Source organism: Parastagonospora nodorum (assembly GCF_000146915.1).
Source record: "Parastagonospora nodorum SN15 chromosome Unknown scaffold_18, whole genome shotgun sequence".
NCBI classification, from domain to species: Eukaryota; Fungi; Ascomycota; class Dothideomycetes; order Pleosporales; family Phaeosphaeriaceae; genus Parastagonospora; species Parastagonospora nodorum.
Window position 1 is genome coordinate 564,861 of NW_001884566.1, and position 22,125 is coordinate 586,985.

General features: G+C 54.2%; 8 protein-coding genes across 8 annotated transcripts; 3 read left to right on the plus strand and 5 right to left on the minus strand.

Moving 5' to 3' along the window:
* Positions 1–563: 563 nt before the first annotated feature.
* SNOG_11109 (hypothetical protein) lies at positions 564–1,553 on the minus strand (the record flags this gene model as incomplete). Its single annotated transcript, XM_001801307.1, has 4 exons — positions 564–710; positions 807–1,015; positions 1,075–1,384; positions 1,491–1,553. 4 exons carry the CDS (start codon positions 1,551–1,553, stop codon positions 564–566), a joined length of 729 nt encoding a protein of 242 aa, XP_001801359.1.
* Positions 1,554–1,964: 411 nt separating this feature from the next.
* Positions 1,965–9,028, minus strand: SNOG_11111 (hypothetical protein; the record flags this gene model as incomplete). Its single annotated transcript, XM_001801308.1, has 9 exons — positions 1,965–3,970; positions 4,179–4,394; positions 4,550–5,696; positions 5,754–6,578; positions 6,692–6,738; positions 7,052–7,195; positions 7,370–7,756; positions 7,827–8,717; positions 8,809–9,028. 9 exons carry the CDS (start codon positions 9,026–9,028, stop codon positions 1,965–1,967), a joined length of 5,883 nt encoding a protein of 1,960 aa, XP_001801360.1.
* Positions 9,029–9,145: 117 nt separating this feature from the next.
* On the plus strand, positions 9,146–10,000 carry SNOG_11112 (hypothetical protein; the record flags this gene model as incomplete). The annotated part of the gene is made up of 1 exon (XM_001801309.1): positions 9,146–10,000. One exon carries the CDS (start codon positions 9,146–9,148, stop codon positions 9,998–10,000), a length of 855 nt encoding a protein of 284 aa, XP_001801361.1.
* Positions 10,001–11,286: 1,286 nt separating this feature from the next.
* Positions 11,287–13,307, plus strand: SNOG_11113 (hypothetical protein; the record flags this gene model as incomplete). The annotated part of the gene is made up of 2 exons (XM_001801310.1): positions 11,287–11,309; positions 11,363–13,307. 2 exons carry the CDS (start codon positions 11,287–11,289, stop codon positions 13,305–13,307), a joined length of 1,968 nt encoding a protein of 655 aa, XP_001801362.1.
* Positions 13,308–13,840: 533 nt separating this feature from the next.
* SNOG_11114 (hypothetical protein) lies at positions 13,841–14,676 on the plus strand. Its single transcript, XM_001801311.1, has 3 exons — positions 13,841–13,940; positions 13,990–14,073; positions 14,130–14,676. The coding sequence occupies exons 1-3, from the start codon at positions 13,905–13,907 to the stop codon at positions 14,589–14,591; spliced, it is 582 nt and encodes a 193-aa protein (XP_001801363.1). The 5' UTR covers positions 13,841–13,904; the 3' UTR covers positions 14,592–14,676.
* Positions 14,677–14,860: 184 nt separating this feature from the next.
* SNOG_11115 (hypothetical protein) lies at positions 14,861–16,156 on the minus strand (the record flags this gene model as incomplete). The annotated part of the gene is made up of 3 exons (XM_001801312.1): positions 14,861–14,914; positions 14,964–15,844; positions 15,907–16,156. 3 exons carry the CDS (start codon positions 16,154–16,156, stop codon positions 14,861–14,863), a joined length of 1,185 nt encoding a protein of 394 aa, XP_001801364.1.
* Positions 16,157–16,416: 260 nt separating this feature from the next.
* SNOG_11116 (hypothetical protein) lies at positions 16,417–17,603 on the minus strand (the record flags this gene model as incomplete). The annotated part of the gene is made up of 2 exons (XM_001801313.1): positions 16,417–17,447; positions 17,519–17,603. The coding sequence occupies 2 exons, from the start codon at positions 17,601–17,603 to the stop codon at positions 16,417–16,419; spliced, it is 1,116 nt and encodes a 371-aa protein (XP_001801365.1).
* A 538-nt stretch (positions 17,604–18,141) lies between these two features.
* SNOG_11117 (hypothetical protein) lies at positions 18,142–21,045 on the minus strand (the record flags this gene model as incomplete). Its single annotated transcript, XM_001801314.1, has 3 exons — positions 18,142–18,243; positions 18,295–19,126; positions 19,508–21,045. The coding sequence occupies 3 exons, from the start codon at positions 21,043–21,045 to the stop codon at positions 18,142–18,144; spliced, it is 2,472 nt and encodes an 823-aa protein (XP_001801366.1).
* Positions 21,046–22,125: the final 1,080 nt, after the last annotated feature.

Consider the following 22,125-nt stretch of genomic DNA (forward strand, 5'->3'; position numbering starts at 1 on the left):
CCCAGTGTGTAACCTATGGCAAGGCTTAGGTTTATTCGACAAGTTCATTGGTCGGGAGTGGGGCAGAGCTTCATCGGACAAATGACATTTCCTCTGTACTCCAGTCACTAAATTATCATAGGTCCTATGGATGCATGCCCAAGAAAGTGTTGTCGTACGACTTCTGCTAAGAATCTCGTTTTGGCAAGTGTCGCCGTCGCGGCTGACATTCTAGTTGCCCAGCCACATTCTTGCAACGGGACCGCTCCGATCCGTATGTACTTGTGCTCGTCGATACTCGCAACCATACGTCCGACCATACATGTATGTACAGCAGTCTCTCGCAAAATCAGAAGTCAATGCAGTGCCGATCGGGATGTTTTGTCGTGTTGTTTCCTTTGCACTTGATGAGGTACTGAAAATTTGGATCAGCGTATGTAGAGTCGTGACTGGTTCTTTGGCCAACTTACACCACTCGGTGCCGTCCTGCACAAACCAGTGTCGTCGTCCGTTTTCTTTCTCTTGGTTGGGGAAGTGACTGAGCATTTTAGTATATGTAAGCAGGAAGCAAACCTCTTGGGGTCTCAATTACCAATCGGGACTTTCCTTCGTTGCTTTTGTACTCGATCGTCGTCCGTCTCGTAGTCATATTCGCATTTCCCACCCGTCGTTTCCACAGACACGTCGCATCCCACATCTCGATAGCATCTGGGCCGCAGCGCAGTCCTTACCTTGAAAAACGCCAAGGAAAAGAAACGTTCATACTTATACCTCATACACAGCTTTTAAAAAGATACAGACCACAACATAACGAGAGCCGTACTCACCGACGCCGCCAAGTCTGGATCATTATATCTCCAAACGACCATGGCATTCTTCGCACCACCAGCATCCGTGCCCGTCAAGGTCCGATTGAGACCGTTATTAAACGCCGGATTACGACACTCGGTCGCAATCGCGCTAGCATTGCCCGCAATCTGCCAGTTGAAATTGTTGCCGCATTTGCAAAACGTGCCCTGCCAAATGCCAAAGTATGCTGCACGGGTTGGTTAATTTTCTGCCGTACACAAGAGAGGCTGTTTTTTTTTTGCTTACTGAAGTAGGGTACGCCGTCAGCTGTGGTGTTTGCTCCGGTGCTGCAGAAGTTGTAGCAAACGCTGATGTTGGTGTTAGCGTCGCTTCTCGACTTGTCGTTGATTACATGGGTGCTCGTGGATTGATTGCCGGTGTAGTAGCAGTTGAGATAGAGTATGGGCGGGGGCAGCCAGACTCGGAGCGTGCCAGTGTTGTTGCCGTCTATCCCTCCATAGCGGAAGACGGAGCTTGAGGCTGCCGCGGAGGTTGGGGACGGGGCGGGGCCTATCGTCGGGGCGGAAGTGGTGACCTTTGCTTTGATGTTAGCAGGCTGCACGAGGCGGCAGCAAATGGAGGTCAATTCGTGTGTGCAAGCTCGGTGTTTTGTGTGAGAGAAAGCGGGAAAGATGACAGTCCTGGGCTGTTAGTATGGCTACGTTTGCGATTGCGGTAACGTTCGACGGAAGGGTGAACTGTATGTTGTCAGCAGGACAATGCATAACGAGAGATGCGTGAGCCTTCAAATCGAGTGATAGGGAATTCAGATGGAGTGAAACCCGCGTCGAAGCTCGACTGGTGAACATTAAGCTGGAAACTCCCAGTGTCCGGGTGTACATGGACGTGCCGCACGGTCAAGCTTGAGCAAATCCTAGCCAAATATTTGCTTCAACACCCTGACATGCTCCTACACGATCAAGATCACAAAACAAGTATGCGCTGCGGTGATAGAAAAATGTGCTTGCTTGAATTGCTCAAAAGAGATAATGCTCGGGCTATTTAGACCTTGCGCCAAAAAGCCAAGAATGCGAGATTCCGCCCCAATTAGGATATTGATCCCATCTACCTTGGAAATGCCAGCACAATCATGAACGCATGTCACATAAGGCTACCCCTTCCCAGCCATCACCCTCCTAACCATTCCTTAAGTTGCTCAACCTGGTCGCGGGACTAGCAGCCCTACTCCTGACCTTGTTCGGCTGAGGAGTCACACTTGTCCCCCTGGTGCCTACACCTTGTCTTCCCACACTCATCTTCGCCCTTTGCAGCTCGTCGTCCTTCTGCGCTACGCTCTTCTTCAGAATATGGTTCTCTGCCTTGAGACTTTTGATCTGCGTTGCCTGTTGCTCGTACTGGCGATTGAGGTGCAGTTTCTTCAGCTCCGCGGGTTGCCCTGAGGCTATGTGGCTGAGCTTGACCACCTGAGTCTCAAGCTCTGCGACACGTGCGGCTGAGGTGGTCGCGGCTTCTTGGGCGAGGCGATACTGTTCTTTTGTGTAGTCGAGGGTGGCATCGGCACTTGTTGCGGACTTGACAGCGCGCTCCTTGTCGGCAATAGCTTGAGCTACATCGATACGCAGCTTAGTGATCTCAGCGATCTTTGCATCCTCGGAAAGACTGTGAGTATTGCGTTGATCTTCGAGTTGCTCGTCTCTGGTGCGAAATTCCATCGTGCGGGCTTCAAGGCGCTCGCGGAGCGTGGCAACATTCTTCGTAAGAGACTTGACCTGCTCTTCTGAGCTTTGCTGCTTGCCGAGCAGTATGCGATACTCGCGGGTCAAGTCCTCATGCGCGGTTTGCTGCTTGTCCCATGCAAGTTCTTTTTCACGGTAGCGTGCTTGTTCAGCTTTTCTTGCGGCCCTCTCCTTCTGAAGAGCCTCCTCTGGGCGAGCCGCCTGCGCACGAAGCAATGACATATCAAGAGCTGTACCAGGCATGGAATCGCTAATCCGAGTAATGTCGTTATCATGGCTTACGCTCGAGCTAGGCCCTGCGTGGGGCTGAGGCGTTAGGCGCATGCGCTTTGCGGGATCAAGAGCTTCGTCTTCCTCGTGGGGACGCTTTGTGCGCTCCGCCACGGGAGATTCTTCAGACGTCTGCGTTTGATACTCGATCACATCCTTCACGCTGCCAATCGACCCCAGAGGCCAATCGCGTGGATACTCGTCGGCTCTAAGCCATGCAGCTACCAGGGTTGCTGTAACGGGCGCTCGAGGCATATCCTCGTCAATAGGTTTTCCAAGCTGGGATCGCATCTGTCCAAGACTGGCAACGATCGTGTGTGCGCGCTCTCGCCGATTAAGCGATGATGACAGGTAGCGCTCAATGTGACCGACGGTTCTAGATATGACGAGATGCAGCACAGGCACAATCTCGATATCTGGGTGGCGTGCCCAGTTCTTCTGTCGAATAACTTTCGCATCTTGAACGCCATCAAGGCATATAATCACGTCTGGAGGCCGTATAATGGGTGACGTCGTGCTAGGGAAGATGGTAACTAGGAGGTTGCCTTTGACCCATTCAGGACTAGACTGCCGGTTTCTTGTTGGCATGTTGTACTGCACGTAGCACGCCTTACAGAAGGTCTCGATGATGCTGAGAAGTGATTCGTTCTCGTTTTCGATTATGAGCACAATGTGTTTCTCTTCATCTCTCGCTGCATGGAACAAGACGTGAAGGAAGTTGAACTTGGCAGAGTTTTCCTTGCCGAAATTTCCCAGGAATTCGATCTGGCTCGCTGGGTCTGGGCCGCTGTTGGAGGGTCCTGCTTCCTCGTAGAACAGATCGAAATGGGTCTCGAGAGCATGGAAGTTTGCTAATAGCTCCTCGATCTTGGCAAATGGTTCAAATCCGTCTCGGTCCCTTGCGAAAGCATCGAGAAGAGCTTTTCCATGGTTCATCACATTCGTGTACTCCTCGCCCTGGCGTCCATCTATGAAGAGTGGCACAATGCGCTCTTCAGAATCCAGCTGCAGATCGTCGTTGAGCAAGCTCTCAGTACCGTCGGTTGATGCGTCGCTCATTATCTCATTATCAGAGGAGGGCTCCTCGGGCACAGTCGGCTCCGTCGTCACGATAGCTGGCACAACAGTAATGACCTCCCCGGCAAGGACCTCTTGTGGCTGAGATTCGTGGATATCTGCAGCAGGCGCATTAGTAGCGCGTGTAAGTGCAATAGTCCGCAACGAAGTGGGTGCCGATAGGGCTGGTGATCGATCTGGTATCGTCGAAGGAGATCGGGTACCGTCAGTGGCAGCTATCGACGGCGATGCGCCAGCGCCAAGCAATCGTCCATTCGAACTGGAGTTGGCGTCATCTAGAGTTTTGCCAGGGGCAGGGGCAGTAACTGATGGCGTAGCGTTGATATTCGACCTTCGCAGTGCCCGTGTTGGTGTGAATGGAGCCTGGTTCTGTTTCGCTTTTGCCATTGCCTCCTGCAACTGCCGCTGCACTTCCGCCGCTGAACTTTGGGTAGCCATGATAGAGATCGAAGAAGAGGGTATCGGCGATACAGGCCGCTGCGGGATGTTTGAATCCAACGCAGGCAGTGAATGGCTTGGGGGCTGTGCAATAGGAGAAGAGCTAGGTGCAGCTGGGCTCTTGCTCCGCTCCGGTGTATCCTGAGAAGAATCGTGCCGGGAGGAGTCTGGTGTAGAGCAATCCGTTTGATCTGCAATTTCGACTGATGGTCGTATACTCTCGGTCTCTTCTTGCGTACTGAGGTCCTGTTGCGGTGGAACAACCTGCGCGTTCTGCTCACGTGACGCAGTCGAATGAGGTGTCTGCGAGTTCAAAGCAAAATCGCGGCGTAGGACCGCCTCTTCGACTGTGTCGTAGGTAGATTGGACAACTGTCTCCGCTTCAGCCGCGGTCTGCTGTGCGACTGTTGGAGAGCGACTACGAGTACACTCAGGCGCGATCAACTGTGCGAATGAAACCTCGTCCTCGGTTTGCGTCGATAGAACCAACGAGGGCTCTGCGTGTATTAGCTCTGATGCTTGAGGCGCGTTGTTTGGTGACACTTGAGTTGGGCCCGCAGCACTAGTCTCTGTTGGGATCGCGCGTGTTTGCGCAGACGCTGTCCCGTTGACGGATGGGACGTGGGTGATAGCGGTGTCGTCTGAGACTGCTGGTGCTACCTGGCTCTTCGAACCTTGCGCGACGTCGAAGGAATCGGGTTGTGGGTCGTGAGAGAGATCGGGGAACGGGCCAGCTCCGTCTAGTACAGGTACCGAATGCTCGGTTGGACTTGCCTCGGCGATGTCTTGGCTACCAGATCGTTCGAGTTGGGGCTCGCCAGGTTCGCTCACCAGCGCAAGGCCTGTCGATTGTACTTCAGTGGGGAGCACTTGGGTGCGCTCCTCGGTTAGACTATACTCTGTGTTCGCGCGGTGCTCAATGCTCGGCTTTTTCACCACCTCATCGACAACAAATTCAGAAGAGCCTCCGAGTAATTCGGTTGCAGCTGTCGTCTCCCCGTGACTGCCAGCGTACTGACCCTGGTCTTCAGATGGTCGAGGTCGGGGTCTGTCTTTAGAAGGAACTGCCTCTGAGGCTTGTACAGTTGCTGAGAAGGAGCTTGGCGGGGCAGGATGCTCAGGTGAAGTTTGATCGACTTGCGATTGGTCCTCGATATGTGTACTCACTTCCGACTCGTGCTGGCCTTCGAGGTCGCTGTTCGCTTTCGGTGACTTCTCCGTGACTGCAGAAGCAGCAGGTATCTCAGCGTGCTCTTGTGAAAGTAGTCGTCGCCGCTGCTGCTGACTCTGCGAATCCACAGTGGTGTCGTAGATGGTCTCGGGAATAGATCTTGCCGGCGAAGGTGCTCTTGAAGCTGCGACTTGTCCCACAATCTCGAGTAAGCCCTGTGAGATACTGTTAGCAAACGACCCTAGCACGTGGTGTATTTCGGGTAAACGGACTGAATCTTCTGTAGCTTCTTCCTGCGACTCGTTCAAGGTCGAGCTCTGCTGTGTTGTTCCCGTGGTCTGCTGTGTGGTAGGGATGAAGCTGCCCTCTCCGACCGAGCTCTGGGAGTCTGGGACAACACCTGAGGATTCGTATTCTGGTCGCGCTGCAAACAGCTGGGAGCTGTCGAGCTCGCTCCCCTGCGTATGTACTGGCGCCGACGATAGGCTTTGTGTGGCTGCGAGCTGCGAGAAGGGCTCGTACTCGTCTGGATCAAAGCTGTCGCCGCGATGTCCAACGTGTATCTTAGGAGAGGGGCGCTTTGCAGTTGGAATGCCAATTGGAGTGGTGACTGAACTCGAAGGTCGGATATTGGTTTCGTCTATGGGAGTAGTGGTGGAAGTAGTGGTTGGAGTAGTGGTTGGAGTCGTGAGGCGTGAGAGGGCGCTCGTGGTATGCGCCGCAGAGGGCTCGGGACTGCTTTCGATCACTCGCGCCTTCCGAGCTGGTTCTGGCCTGACAGGTCCTACTGCTGTGCTCGCGCTCGTGGTAGCTCTCTTCCTCTCTTCCCACGCTGCGACGAGATCTGGTGTAGGGTTCTCTTTTGGCTCCCAACTAGGGACGTATTCGTCGCCAGTAGCCGGATCAATGCCTTTCCATTTAATTCGGTATTGCAGTTTGCCTCTAACTCGTCTCTCGTCGAGGATGCGCTCTGCCGCCCAGAGGTCCTCCGTTGGTGAGGCCTCGTTCTCGCTATCGACGTGTTTTGGTCGCTTGGTCGATTTAGACTGGGTTGTCCTGCGCTTGCGCTTCGAAGTCGCCATTACACGGCGGTACCGCTGGAAACAATGGATGCGCTGTTCTCGAGAGCCATTGTTAGAACGTTTGGTTACATGTGCGAGAGTTCCTCGGCGGAGACATGGGGTCCAAGTCGGTTTGCGCGGGTACTTACCTGCAGCCAATGAGTCGCGTGCGTCACGCGTCGCGCGTCACCTCGGCCTAGAGAGCTTGAGAGGTAAGAGAAATCGCGAAAGCAATAGTAGTTGGTTGAGGGTATCCGGGCGCATAGCTCGCGAGTGTTGCAGTTGAAAAGTAAAAGTTTGGATCGCAGTTGTACGTTCTCACCTCCCAGCCTCCTGATGAGACTCGTCGAATCTTCACTTCACCGAGGACAATCACACGAGGACAATCACGACCCACACAATAGCAGCAAGTAGCTCATGTAATGTTTGCGCTCTAACTGCAAGCGTTCGTGCTCACGTCATTTGGTTTCTACTTGACACAGTATCTTATACAAAAGTCATTTCCAAACTCCCATCACCATCCTCCACGCTGGCCACGCTGTTGACCTCCATATCCACCCCTGTTGTTGTATCCACCGCCCCTGAAACCACCTCGACCACCTTGAAAGTTGCCCCGACCTTGCCCAGGGCCTCCAGTCTGACCATGTCCAGCACTGTTGCCGAATTGGTTACCGCCGAAGTTGTAAGGTTGGTTCTGCATTGCTGCTACGTTGGGTGGTGGAGGCGGAAATGGTCCAATGTAATTCGGCGGAGGGGGAGGCGGTATGCCACCTGGGAATGCGCCAGGCTGGAACGGGGGAGGCGGGGGAAACTGCTGTCCAGCATACTGGTTCGCCATGGGCGGCGGAGGAGGAAAAGGCGGTGCACCAGGAGGGAACGGTGGAGCTTGCGAGAATCCCCTGGCACCAGCTGGTGGAGGCGGAGGAGGGTACTGGCTGCTGTTCGGCATGCCTTGGCCACGGCCAGAAGCATCTGGTCTGTTCCACTGCTGTCCCGGGCCAGCTGAAGTTCCACTATACGGTCTAGGTGGCGGTCGCTGTTGGTCCCGCTGGCTCTCAGGATAGTTGCGGCCGCGATCCGGGGAGCTTCTACGCCCCGTTCGGGATGATGTGCGGTGACGGCTGCGGGATCGCGGGCGGTTCTCAGAGCGAGATGCCGGGCGGCTGTCGAATGATGACCTCGATGAATGACGACTCCGGCCGCCTCGGTCTTGCCTATAATCTGACTCGGACGATGTAGATAATCGACGGCGTGGCGATGGTGAATAACGACGATCGCTATGACGCTGCTGCGGTGCAGGGCGCAAGACCTCCATATCCTCCTCGCGTTGTGCTTCTTCCCGAGCTACCTTGATCGTTTGAGGCACGCCGTCCTCCTGCATGTCCTGGCAAAGCTTCATCGACCAGCCGTACCCGTTGTACACCGTGTCGATCTCACCAGTCTCCTTGTTCTGCTTGACGAGTTGTCCCATGGGGTCGAGCCATAGCTTGTGTTTCTTGGTTTCGCCATTCGGGTTGTCGCCTGTCGGCACATACTTGAGGTCGATATTCTCGAAGTAGTTGTCAAGCAGCTTGCGTACATGGGCGGAGACAGGCTTCTTGTCGAATTTTGCAACCTTGATTCTGCGGGGATCGATAGGGCGGTTCGGGTGCTTGATCATTTGCTCGAGCATGTACGAGGCTGGCAGCTCATGCCACGGGGCGTTCCGATCACCATGATACTCAGGGAGAAGATAGTTCCTCCTGCGAACAGGCGTAACTCCTTGCGCGATGAGAAGCGCCTCCTCAGCTTGTTCTTGGAGAGACTTGAGATCGTCTGCGCTGAGTAGCTGGTTGATCGCCCAGTAGTTGAGTAGTGCTCGAAGCTTCTTCTCAGCCTGTGAATCCTTTTCGGGACTGTATGCGGCAGCCAGTTCGATGAGCTCGGGAATAAATGACATGGACTCCCTGCCGAAGATACCAGTCTTGCCTGTATTGCGCTGATGATATTTGTCAGTATGAAGCACGTCGTTGATGATCAACAAAGGCACAAAGCGACCGCGGGCTGCTGTTTTGACTGCTGGCACTGCTGCCGATGTTGGCTGGTCGACCATGATAGACCTGGACACAGAGATCAGGTAGTCGCCGAGTGAAGCTACTCGTATCCTGGAGGATGCTACGTGCTTGACAATCCATGCTGTACATTTCTATGATGGGAGATTAGTCTGTCCCCGAGGCAAAGTGATCAATGGCTGTGTAGTCGGATACCTGGACGTTGGCGGGCGTGCTCTGCTTTAAGACGGCATCGAGGTCGCTCAAGAACTGGGCGCTCAGCTCGATAGCAACAGGTGGTAGACGTGATTCACTGCTGTCGTCCTTCTTCAACGCTTGCTTGAACTTAAGCTGCGCTATCGTCAGCATTGACGCGGCGCGCTTGGCTGCATCGTTCTGCGCCATGGCTATCAAGACGAATGTTGGCGGTTGTGCTGGCGTGATATCGGGGACCATGTGGAGCAGCGCGGACGCGACAATGCATGTGGTTTTCGAACTCCGTGCGGCGCTAGCACTAGCGCGCTTTCTGCCTCGATTAGCTTCCCCCACGGCCTCGGTCAGTGCTCATCAAACATGTCCAACGACGCAATTCAGGATGAACTCACTTCGATAAACTCGATTTTCGACGAGGGCACATTGGCACCCATAAATGAAGATGACAGAATTTTCAGCTTGCGATTGCCATCATTTCCGTCGATAACATTGCGCATCGAGTTCCCCGCAGACTATCCTGACGCACCCATATCAGTGCTAGGGACGCAAAGTGTGGGACAGGATGTCGCGAAGGGCATGGGCAGTCGGGCAGTGGACATAGTTAGAGATGTTCTTGCAGAAGTCTATCGGCCTGGCGAGGCATGCATCTACGACTTGCTCGAAGAAGTAAGAGAAGCCTTGGAAAAGGCCGAAGAGCATGGAGAGATACAGTTGCACGACCAAGCAGAAGAACAGCCCACTGTAACGGACCCATCACAGCTCTCATCAGATCCTGCCATCGACCTCGGACCAGAGCCTCCATGGATCATTGCTCCAGCATTCTCTGAAAAGAAATCGGTCTTCTTGGCGCGAGTTGCGCCAGTATCATCACCAGCACAAGCCAGCCAGTTTGTCGCCCACCTTCTAGCCACGGATAAGAAAGCCGCCCGAGCTACTCATAATATGACAGCATGGCGTATTAAAGGCCCCAACGACACGAGCTACCAGGATTGCGACGATGATGGAGAGACAGCAGCAGGCTCGCGTATGCTGCACCTCATGCAGCTGATGGATGTATGGGATGTCATGGTAGTAGTGACAAGGTGGTATGGCGGCGTCCATCTAGGCCCAGATCGCTTCCGCATCATCAACACCACAGCCAGAGAGGCATTGTTGCTAGGAGGGTTTGCTAAGGAGGGCAAGGAATCCGATACAAAGAAGAAGGGCAAGAAATAATCGAGTCGCGAGTCCAAGTCCAAATCCCGACGTGATGTACAGACGCACTAGAGTTGCTTCCGGTAGATTACCGCTACGCCCGTCGACCATGTTCATGTGATCAAGTATCCAGCCTCGCAAATTTCACAGTGGTGAACGGCACCGAGTAGGCTGAATCCAGCACTTACACCAAAGCAGCACCAAAAAATGACGCAACCAGCCGAATCGTCCCATCAGCCTGGTACCACACCGCAATACGGGGTGCGAGGACTCAACACCAGGTCCAAACATCCCCGCTTACCATGCACTAGAACCGAGACGGCATAGCAAGAATGCGGGGTAGTTTCTCTTTTCCAGAGCTTGTCATGCTTATCACCGCGAAGCCTTCTGTTCATGACGTTTTGGAAAGAGTTGGGCCACGTGCCCTTAGTAGCCTCTTGCTCTGGAGGCTGAGTTGAACTGGTCACATACACCCGTTTGATGGTGCAACGGTAGCCGGTACCGGTGAGAGTACGGCATAATCTTGTGGCTAGAACATGGAAGATGAGTCTAGGTAATGTTGCATGTGTGATGTCGCACTGTGTCAGACTTGAGCTGGGTTTTTTAATGAATCCTTTTGAGCAAGACATTAGTCGGCATTCGATACACATTAATGAAAGACAGGATGCAGGTCTATCTCTGTATGTAACACGTGGTGTGACGGTAATGGATAAAACACCAATATGTGTTAATCTTGAGACCCTCTGTGAAGCATGCACGTGGCCATGTTGATGGCAATTCGCTGCTGAAAACAGCTCAACATTTTAGCTCGATTCGGCAAACACAAGGTGGTCGCGCAAGCTGAATTATGTCTAATTACGCTCGTACCACACTTCCATTCACATACCCCGCGAACTTGTAGTTCTCTGGTGCTCGGATCGACTGCACACACTAGCTCCAGTTGAGCCACGCTAACAAGCTCTGATAGAGTGAATGGCAACACTGGTGATGAAAGCACGGTGACGCTTCGGGATAGGCCGCTGTGTAAGATCATCCTTCTAGTAGTCTTTCCTCTCATTGGTCTGTATGACCTCGCGCGTGATATTCGAACAAGGCAAGATGCTTTGATGCAGCGCATTCGGGCTGTGAAACAGTGATATCCTAACCTGTCACTGCCAGTTCTGCCTTGTGCAAACGGCTAGCCCGACATCGCGCGAGATTTCCCTCACGGATACTTAAACTCTCCCGGCCACGGGCTATTCAAAGTTTTCTTGCTCACCTTCAAGTCACAACTTTCAACCTTCGCTCTTGGTACCAACTCCGTGATCATGACGGACAAGACTAACGGCATGTGAGTTGTGTTGGATCATAATCCACCTAGCAAACCCACTGACGTTTCAATAGCGAATCCACCACCGCGCACATCGAGAACCGCGGGTCTCTCTCCTCCGATGAGCACAAGCATCCAACCAACGCCAGCCAATTGACGGCCAACCTCGATGGAGAGTACGTCAACAGCACTGTCCCGAGCATTTCCGACCAAGACACTGACACAAACAGAATCCGCAATCCTCTCGCCACCGTCTCAAAGGCCCAACTACTCGCTGATGTCCACAGCTTCGCCGTCGAGCACGGCCTGCAAGACATCGAACCGCTCCTGATCAAGGGCGCCCTCTTCGCGCAGTCTCCCACTCTGTACGAGGAAATTGAAGAACTCGATGCCGGCGACCGCCAGGCCATCCGCGAAGAAGTCACCCACCGCTTCAAGCTGCCGCGCATGTTGTACTTCACCATCATTCTGAACTCGGTCGCCGCTGCTATCCAGGGCTGGGACCAGACGGGTTCCAACGGCGCCAACTTGACTTTCGGCCAGGCATTTGGTATTCCAGACTCCGGCGCTACATGTACTGCGCTCGGCACCTGCGAGAAGAACAGCTGGATCATTGGATTTGTGAATTCTTGTCCGTACATTGCGATCGCTTTGCTCACGGCTTGGATCTCGGATCCGATTAACGACCTGATCGGCCGCAAGTGGACTATTTTCATCGCTGCTATTTTCTCACTGCTCGCGCCGCTTGGGTCGGGCTTCTCGCAGAGCTGGCCTCAGCTCGTCGTCTGTCGTCTCCTGCTTGGTGTTGGCATGGGTCTCAAGGAAGTCACAGTTCCCGTCTTCTCCGCTGAAGTGTGTCCAGCTAGCGTGCGTGGCGGTCTCGTCATGAGCTGGCAGGTCTGGACGGCTTTTGGCATCTTCCTTGGTTTCGTGGCTAATCTTTGCGTCATGAACACTGGCGCCATCGCCTGGCGTCTTCAACTCGGATCCGCGTTCATCCCAGCCATCCCGCTCTGTCTCGGGATTGCGTTCGTACCGGAGTCTCCTCGATGGCTGATGAAGAAGCGTCGGTATGCCAAGGCCTACCAGTCGTTCTTGAAGCTGCGCAACACTCCCTTCCAGGCCGCCCGAGACTTGTACTACACCCATGCTCTTCTCGCCCAGGAAGACGTTCTGGTTAGTCAGGCCGGTCTCAGCCCCAAGAGCAACCTCTTCACCCGATTCATCGAGCTGTTCACGATTCCACGTATCCGTCGTGCTACCCTAGCGTCCTTTGTGGTCATGATAAGCCAACAGATGTGCGGTATCAACATTATCGCCTTCTACAGCAGCACAATCTTCAAGGAGGGTGGCGCTTCAGAGAAGACAGCACTAATCGCCTCTTTCGGCTTCGGATTGGTCAACTTCATCTTCGCCTTCCCTGCTATCTGGACCATCGATACATTTGGTCGCCGCGGCCTCTTGCTCTCTACGTTCCCGAACATGTTCTGGACGTTGCTCGCCGCAGGCATGTGCTACTACATCCCCAAGGATAGCTCTGCACATCTCCCTCTGATCGCTTTCTTCATCTACCTTTTCGGCGCTTTCTACTCCCCAGGCGAAGGTCCAGTCCCCTTCACGTACTCGGCTGAAGTCTTCCCGCTTTCCCATCGCGAAGTGGGCATGTCCTGGGCCGTCGCAACCAACAACTTCTGGGCCGCCGTCTTATCGCTCACGCTTCCCCGCATGCTCAGGGCGTTCATGCCGCAGGGCGTGTTCGGCTTCTACGCTGGTCTGAACATCATCGCTCTGATCATGATCTTCCTTTGGCTGCCGGAGACCAAGCAGCGGACGCTAGAGGAGCTGGACTTCATCTTCAGCGTCCCGACGCGCACTCACATGCGCTACCAGGTGTCGCAGAACTTGCCGTGGTGGATCAACACGTACATCATGCGCAAGAAGGGTCTCCCGAAACCTATTCTGTACAAGCTCGACGACGGTCCGGTGGTGGTTCATCCTGTTGGAGAGAAGCACGTCTAGATGGCGAACATTCTCGATTCTTGATATGGGTGGTTAGATTAGTAGGTTCAGATGTTTGAAGGGCATAGCTCAGTCCAGATTATGCTTTTAGATTAGCAGCTGCGCGAAGTTCGTCTCCGCAGCCCATGCTTTTCCTAGATCAATGAACCTTCATACTCCCTTGACATTCTCCACCTATGACGTGATTCGCCATCAGATGGAATATTTATTAACGCAGGATGGAATTGCTGAATTGGAATCGGACGACGTCCAGATAGAAACGCCGCGCTACCGTGCCTTCCCCACATAGCCCACGATCTAGCGCGTGGTTCTCTCTCCACTGCGGATCAACGCGGCGTTCAGATGTCGCATCTCCAATCAGCAACCGCGTTCCACATGCCTCGGTACGATATCCTCGCACGAAGCGAGCACCGTTCGGACGGCCAAGCGTCGCGGAAACCGGTGGTGTGATCCGAGTAAACAGCCAATTGAAGCCAGAGATATGCTTGTGCGTAAGATGTGCTGGGGCTGAAGGATCCATCCATATCTTGAGTGTGGAGGACCCCGCGTCGCATCTCACCTTCACTCATCCAGTCCACGACAACACAGCGATTCAAAATGCCACTCTTCGACCTGAAGAAGAACCTCGTCTTTGTACGCAATCGTCATCATCGCTCTTATATCACCAGCTAACAAAGTGCAGTATGGCGCATACCACCGCGACCCCACAAATGTCGCGATCCACATCGCCTGCGTCCCCGTCCTCCTAGCCACCGGCTTCGTCTTCGTACGTCTGCTCCACCTCTACAAACACTCCTTCTACCGTATCTAACAAACCCCCAGGGCTCCAACACACCCACCCTCCCCATCCGCGCCCCCGCCCTCCTCACCCGCCTAAATCTCCCCCTCAACCTCGGCACCCTCGCGGCCTTCACCTACTCAACCCTCTACCTCTTGCTCTCCCCCAACATCGCTGGCGCCACTACCACGCCCATAATCCTTGGCGCTGCAGCACTCGCCAACAAGCTGCTTGGCAAGTTCAACACCACGCGTGTGAACACAATCGCCATCGCGGTCCATGGGGTTAGTTGGATAGCGCAGTTTGTAGGGCATGGGAAGTTTGAGGGCAGGAAGCCTGCGCTGCTGGACAATCTTGTGCAGGCGCTGTTTTTGGCGCCGTTGTTTGTGTGGTATGAGGTGCTCTTCAAGATGGGGTTTTATAAGCAGTTGCAGGGAGAGGTGGAGAGGGGGATTGAGACAGAGGTTAGGAGGATGAAGGCGGAGAAGGAGAAGAAGTCTGGATGATTTCATGGCATGTAGGTGTGAGGGGGGAGTTGAGGTTTTGGATATTGTACGGAAGTGTATATCGAATGAATCGTTTCAGAGACTGGTTGATGACAGTCCGTTTTGCCTCCGAGTTGAAGAGGCTTGGAATGACCAAGTTCGCAGACAGCAAAACATACTCCAAAGAGAAATCAAAGACAACAAGTTTCCAATACAAACTCCACAAGACACGCAGTAACGGTCCAAAAAACACAAAACTTTTCTCCCCGTCATCCAGCCCACCAACTCGCCTAGTCGAAAGCAGCCTTGAGAATGAACTCACGCCGAAGATCAGCAACGAGAGCCTATGCAAACAAGTCAGTTAAAGTCCTGCTAGGTTGCAGATCGACATACCGCGAAAGGATCCGGCTTCTCTTCCTCGCCCGCTTCAACAACCTCATGTTCTTCCTCAACATCCTCGTCGACCTCCTCGATCGTAGCAAGCGGCTCCATGGAATCCGCCGGACTCAGCGGCGGTTCGTTCTCCTCATCCTCATCAGCATCGACAACAACCACAGCCCGACTCTTGAACTCCCGGAAACTCTGTCCATACGACGCAGTGCTAACGTTGAACCGCTGGACCTGCTCTTGCTCGACCTTCTCTTCATCGACCACACCTCGGCCATCATCAAGCTTCTTTAAAACCGGCCTGACACCCGCAGTCCTCGCCCTGTCCGCTCTCTCTTCCTCATCTCCCCTCCCACCATCTTTCCTCAAACCTCCACCCCTCCTCACTCTCTCCCCTCCCTCGTCAACCCCAAACACTCCCCGTCCACACTCTCCCCTCGCTAAATTAAACTGCACAAAACACCGGTACCTCATCCCCTCCACGCCCTCCCACCCCGTATACCTGAACCGCCTCTTCTCAGCCACACCCCTAACCCAATCGCGCGCAGCATTCAGGTCTGAGAAGTGCCTTGGCCAGGGCGGCAGCAGCAGCGTCAAGCGGTCGATATCCCGCTGTATGGCGGCCGACAAACTCGGCGGGGGCAGGGGCAGGGGTGCACGCTTCCACGTGTCGGGGGTGAAGTGGAGGTCAAAAGCACGCATCTCCCACGCGCGGCGCGCAGTGTTGAAGGACACGTAGCGCTGGAATTTCTCATCGGGCAGGCCGGCGAACGTCAGGTCATGGATGCGGGGACACGTCGCGGTGAGGAAGGATTGCGCGTGGGCCACGGACGTCAGTGCGCATGGCCAGGTGCGGATTTGTGCGAGGAGCGTGCAGATGGCGGATTCTATGGCATCTGTACGCCGCTGTCAGTCTCAACGACAAAGAGGAGAGAGCGAGGGAGACTACTTCGCAGGACTTGGCGGGAGGGGGGTGGCGTGTCGAGGTAGAATTCGCCGTTCTCGAAGGCGTGGATGGCGACGAGGAAGGCTACTTTGTTGTCGAGCGGGGTGGCGAGGTCGAGGTTACAGAGGTCAGAAATGAAGGCTTTGGCGGCTTCGATGGAGGAGAAGCGTTGGGGGTAGAGGGTGATTAGGGATTCGGCTTTGTGCACGAGGATGTGTAATGCGGTGGATTGGGAGGGGGTGGATGCGGGCATGGTGATGGAGATGGATGAGATGTTGGAATGGAAGGTAGAAGGTGAGAGTTTTGAACGTGAGCAGAAGGGAGGACGCGAAGATGAAGCATATATGGGACATATTGGGCATCAAGCAAACGAGCATATAAGCATCCGAAGCGCCATCCTGCCCAGCAAACGCTTCACCGAACCCCCAAGATCCTCATACCAAACGAAGCGCTTTTCCAAAACTCCACCTTTTTCCATAACACGACGTAACAAACACTTCCCATCCCTGACCCCTACTCATCCTCCCCATCACTCTCCTCATCCCTCCTATACATAAAATACTGCACAAACACACACGCATCCAAAACCAACGTGCCGAAACTTCCCAACAGCCAGCTAAAGTTCACCGCCACATACTTCCCATACACGCGCCTGGCCTCGCCGTCCGCACATGCCCCATGGTGTCCGGCACACCGCGGCTTGTACACGAGGATACTCAGCACGTACGTGAGGTTGCCCAGGCAGGCAAACAGGAAGAACAGCATGCTGATGCCATCGGTGGATTTGCGGCGGTAATTGAGTAGGAGTTGGGGCACACGCGAGCCGAGGTACAGCAGCGCGCACACGTAGCCGGAGATCTGGCCCCAGAGGTTGAAGTGCAGGGTGGATTCGGACGAGGGCGTGTGGCTGTGATGTGGCGGTGGGGCGCGCGAGGCGCTGAGATACCAGCCGAAGATGCCAGCGGCAATGACGAGGAGGATGGTGCCGAGATTGAAGAGGACTGTTTGCAAGGTGGATTGAGCGGGCTGCGGGCGCGGTGGGGTAGCGGTCTGGGCTGGGTCGTTGTGCAGTGGCGTGACGGGCGAGAGATGCGTGCCGTCGATCGAGAGGAAGCGTTCGCGGAATGAGCCTTGGGAGTTTGACGAATAGCGTCTGTCGATGTCGGAGATTCTAGGTGGGGCAATGTCGAATCCATATCCGTTACCGTTGCCATTGGCGTGTGATCCGTTTGACGGTTGCTGTTGAGCTGAGAGGAGCGGTGACTGCTCTGAAGCTGACGTTGTCGTGCTGTCTGAGTCGTCTCCGGGCTTCTTGTAGTCGTCTCGCAGTGTGAAGCCCTTGTACCAAAAGCATTGGAGAAGCAGCACAATATCGGCAAAGGTGTAGTATACAGCCAAGATAATCATAGTCGGCAGCACACCTTGCAAGACCGCACCAATGATATTGAAGAAGTCACCAGCCAGCCATATTACGATGAAGACGACTGATAAGCCATCTGCTGAGCTTCTCTTCCAGTTCTCAATGATCTGGGGCGAGAACACGACTAGAATGCGTATTAGCTCCGTGCAACGTGAACTTCATGCACCAGTGGTACAAGACACGAAGAGGGCGTACCTATCCAACAAGCGATACTGATCGATCCAAAGATCTGACTGATGGCATCAATGTCAAGACGCAAGCCCTGTGATGGCGGGAACATCTTCGCGACGATGTAGTAGTCCAATTGATCCTTCCCTTCTACTACCGACGCGCTCCGGTGAGCGACACGAGAGTAATTGAGCTACGTCTGTCTTGCTCCCGCTGCGCGTACAATTCAAGTACTCGTGATATGACGTATGCGCTGGTATTTTTTCGGCGACTTGACCGCGTGCGCACAAAGAGCGTGTTAGATCGGAGATGACAGAACAGCGACGACAACAACAGACGCGAGCGAAGGGCGTCCGATCAAAAAGCTAGAAGTTATTCCGACGGTAACAATGTCAGCCGTTAAGAATGAAATGAAAAGCGATGACTGCACAGGTGAAAAGTTCCAGAGGCTGGTTACATAATGCCGAGCCCGAGAAATCCGGGGTACAACAGGGATCTGCCAGGAACCAGGCTTTGCATTCAGCCGCACTAGCGCAAGTCGGGAAACATCACGGCATGAGAGGTTTTTGATAATAATATTGTTTGTCCATGCTACATGTTCAAGTGGTCGTACTTCCCAGATCGTATACATCGCCGTAAAGATAGAATGACTACAAGTTGTTGTCCGTCTTGAACTTATCCCAAGCTTCGTTGAGTGTCGCAAAGACGGCTGCACTGATCATCTTCTGCTCGATTGTCGCTGCTTGTGAGATCTAGCAACATGGTCAGCGCTAGTACCACTTAAAGTAAAGACATTGACGTACCTTGTCAGGATGCACCTTTGCAATCGCCTTCATGTAGACGATCTTGACTTTGTTCGGCATGACCAAATCGCCCATGTTGACTTTCTTCCACCCCGCCTCGGGCCAGAGAACTTTGTCCAACGATCCAAGCAGTGCCCGCAAGTTGTCTGACTTTGTGCCTTTCCATGAGATGAGTTTTGCGTCCACCTGGTCCGTGAGCGCAAACTTCTCGTCATCTGCTTTCTCGGCTGCAGCATTGGCTGCTTTCATGCGCTTCACAGCTTCGGAGTCCTTCGCAGCCCCACCACCAAGATCGGACATTGCAGATGGCCTTGGTGCGGGTTTGCGAGCAGGTGCCGGGCGAGCCGCAGGGGCGGACTTGTTCCCACCACTTGCAGCCTTTTCGCAGCGATTGCGACCTGAGATGCTGATGGCACCACCAACGCCGTTCTGCACTGCTTCTTTCCATACTTTGTGAGCATCGCCCCATTTCTCCATGTTCTCGAGCGCTTCGGCTTTGCGCATCAAGGCTTTCCCATAGAACTCTTTCATGTCTTTCTCGCCTTCCACACCGCCTGTAGCAATCTTCTCGCCTTCTCCCCGCGATATGCCGATTATAGATAAGGCTGCATCGGCATCCGCAATAGCAGCCTTTGGGTCACCAACCTTGATGTTGGTGACGGCACGATTGCAGAGCACGACGATTGTGACTGGATGCGATTGGGGAAGAGGACTAAGTGCAGACGAGTACGCAGCGTGCGCAGCCGTGTAGTCGCCGCGCTTGAATGCTTCGGAGCCTTTTTGACGATCGGATGCGGAGGAATTGAGCGCGGAGGAAGAGACGGGCGGTATTCTACGCGGGGCAGCTTTCGGTCTGGGAGGTGATGGTGTTCTTGCAGGTATTTTTGGTTTGGGGGCTGAAGTTGCTTGCAAGAAAGGGTTGTTCGACTGGGCGGGTGTAGCTTGCCGTGAGGTTTGCGCTGACGGTGTAGGCTCAGGCGCGAACAGATCTATCGGCGGTTGTGGAGTAGCCTTCTTTCTTCTAGCAGGGCTTATATATGCTTGCGCACCCTGCTCTTCTACCTCTTGTCTGGTCAATCGCGTCGCTGGCCGCTTGTCGAGACTGGGCGTCTGTTGCCGCGGAGCTGGAGACCGCGAGGACATGCGATCTGAGAAAACGTCTCGCCCTCCTTCTGGTTCTCTTCTTTGCCGCACCGGTAGATCGTCTACATGCCTCGATTCGTTAGATCGAGACGGCTTGGAGGGTCGTCCACCCGCCTCTAGCATCATTGCTTCGTCAGTAGCATTTGCTGCAGCTCTTTGCTTGCCAGATTTCTGGGGTGCATTCTCTGCGGCCTGAGCATCGCGCATCCACTTGGGCATATTTGGGTCGCCATCTTGTTGAAAGTCTGCCACAGCCTTCTGCACCTGTTTCCGCCCAGTCTTCCATAGCGAGTTTGCCGACTTGAACAGACTGGTACCGATCTCAGAAGCCATTTGAGTGACATCCTTTTCCTGACCGCCCTCCTCTCTTTTGCGCTGTCCGGATCGACTCCGTCCTTCCTCGCCCTTCATCCACGCCGGCACAGCCTCAGTCTCTCGAGTTCGTCTTGTGTTGGACCTGCTATCATTGCGCCTTGGCCGGTCCTCAAACTCTTCCGGGTCTCGCCGTGATCGATCTTGGCTGCGGCTTTCGGTCTTTTGTTTCGCCTCCGCGTGCGCCTGATTTAACAGCCAACCCACTGCTGCTTGCACATCAAGTCCCGATTCCGTTGTTGCAAGTGCAATCGCGGACCTATCCGCTGGGAAGCCCATATCCACCAGCTCGGCAACTGCCTTATCTTGATCGTTCATAGGCCGTGGGGACGGTTGTCGTGCCTCTTGACGTGCCTGTTGGCGCTCCTCGACTTGCCGAGCCTGCTTCTGTTGCTGCTCGAATTCCGACACAGGCTTTCCTAGCAATCCAAGTATGTCATCGTCGTCATCGTTTGTTTGCGGCGGTGGAACTGGCGCGGCAGATTTTTGTGCCATCTGCTTGAGACCGAACATATCATCGTCGTCGTCTTGGAATGTATTGTTCGCAGTGGCCTGTGGCAGCGGTGTTTGGCCTCGAGAAACGTTCGCACTGACGGCGGGTGTGCTTCGGCCGCTACCATGTGCAGCGGGGGGGAAGTGACTTGACGCATCAACTGGTGCCGCCGAGTTGAAGGCAGCCAGAAGGTCATCTTCAGCGGGTGGAGACTGGACAGATCGCTTAGCACTCGTATCTAAGCCCGCAAATGGCTTGTTGATCGTCCTTGATAAACCCTGGTTCGCGGTCGCATTTGCAGCTGGTCGAATCGCACCAAATGCTGCAGGCTCTGGTGTGCCCTTCCCACCGCCTAGAGTGTCCCAATGGCTTGAGTCTGCACCTCCAAAGGTCGCGTCATATTGTTTCCGCCGCTCCGCTTCTTGCTTCAGCTTCTCGTCCTGTATTTGCTTCTGTCGTTCTTGTAGCGAGAGGTTGTTGATCGCAGCTTTACCGCTGTTGATGGACACGAGACCAGCGAAGCTGTCGTTTGCGGGGGTCGCAGGTTTCGACGGCGGCTTGAAGGCGGACGCAGCAGCAGGAGATGCTCGAGCTCCCGATTGCTGCGTGGAAAGCCCAACGAGGGGCGTCGAGCGGCCAGATAGTTGCGGTGTGGGGCTCTGGCGGTATGGAGGGAAGGCCGTGGGGGTGTTGATGGGCTTTTTGGCGGGCTGGGACCAGTCAAGGCCAGCTAGATCGTCCATTGTTTGGTCGAGTATGAGGAGGAGAAGAATCGATATGTGGACGAGTAGGTCATGACATGATTGCAAGGTGTACAGTTGGTTTCGCAATGCATGCCTGTCGGTCGCGCTTGCTTCGTGCGCCACACGCACAGCCACTCATGCACGTGAGCCAAACATCACCATCCGAAATGCAGGGTCCAGTCTGAAGATTTCGGAAACATTTGGTCAGGATCAAAAAAATTATTGCTAGACCGGTTCGTTGGAGTTTTTGTATGGCAGGCTCATAATTGGCAAATTCATCGTAATACTCAACCTGCGGACAATCTTCCCAAAGTATAGCAGACTTGTAGAACCTCAGCTCATCGAGCAACTAGTGTCCACGTCTTCTATCCTCTCCATTCAAACCCACGCCCCTCTACGCCCTCCACCTTCTCTCGCCTTGCCATACCCGCCATCAACACCCCCAGATCTCTCCTTGCAAGTCTCGCAGTAGTTGCCTTCTTTACACCCGACTGAGGCTCCTGTCATGCCGCTGCCTGAGTTGCCGTTGGGCAGAAGGATGGATCCATCAGAGTATTGCCTTGCCCGTAACCATCCAGGGTTGTGAACAGTGGTGTTGGTAATTTCCTGCACACCTCTGCATTGCTCCACCAACAAGAGCACATTTGTATGAAACGAAAAGTGCATCAATCTTTTGCTCCATGCCACTCTTGTCATCTGTGCAAAAAAGTTGTTGCTCCGCGAAGTGCCGAAATGACGTTCGCTGATCTTGCTTCCTTTCAACTGTGTGCGCACCACTTGTGAAGCGGCAATGGACAACCGCATCGCATACCGACAGGCGCATAACCACTCGTCCTGCACGGCATCCTGCGTGGCCAGACCGTTGCCATATGTTACTGCTGACCGGGTAATTTAATGTTGTTGGGATAAGCGCAGAGTGCGTAGAGTATTGGAGAATGTGCGCGTGCGTGTGTTATACAGCGCAAAAAAACATCAATGTCAATGCGGTTCCTCACGTGTGAACGGGTGATCACGATGATCTGTGGCGGCCAGACCAGGCTCTTACTCGTGGCCCTCGAGTTAAGATATGGTCAGTGGGTG

What these genes read in the sequence shown, in the direction of transcription:
- SNOG_11114 (XM_001801311.1), top strand. Translation starts at nt 13,905, where the DNA reads ATGCCACTCTTCGACCTGAAGAAGAACCTCGTCTTT. An exon ending in TGAAGAAGAACCTCGTCTTT is followed by an intron (nt 13,941 to 13,989) that starts GTACGCAATCGT and finishes AACAAAGTGCAG; the next exon opens with TATGGCGCATACCACCGCGA. An exon ending in TAGCCACCGGCTTCGTCTTC is followed by an intron (nt 14,074 to 14,129) that starts GTACGTCTGCTC and finishes ACAAACCCCCAG; the next exon opens with GGCTCCAACACACCCACCCT.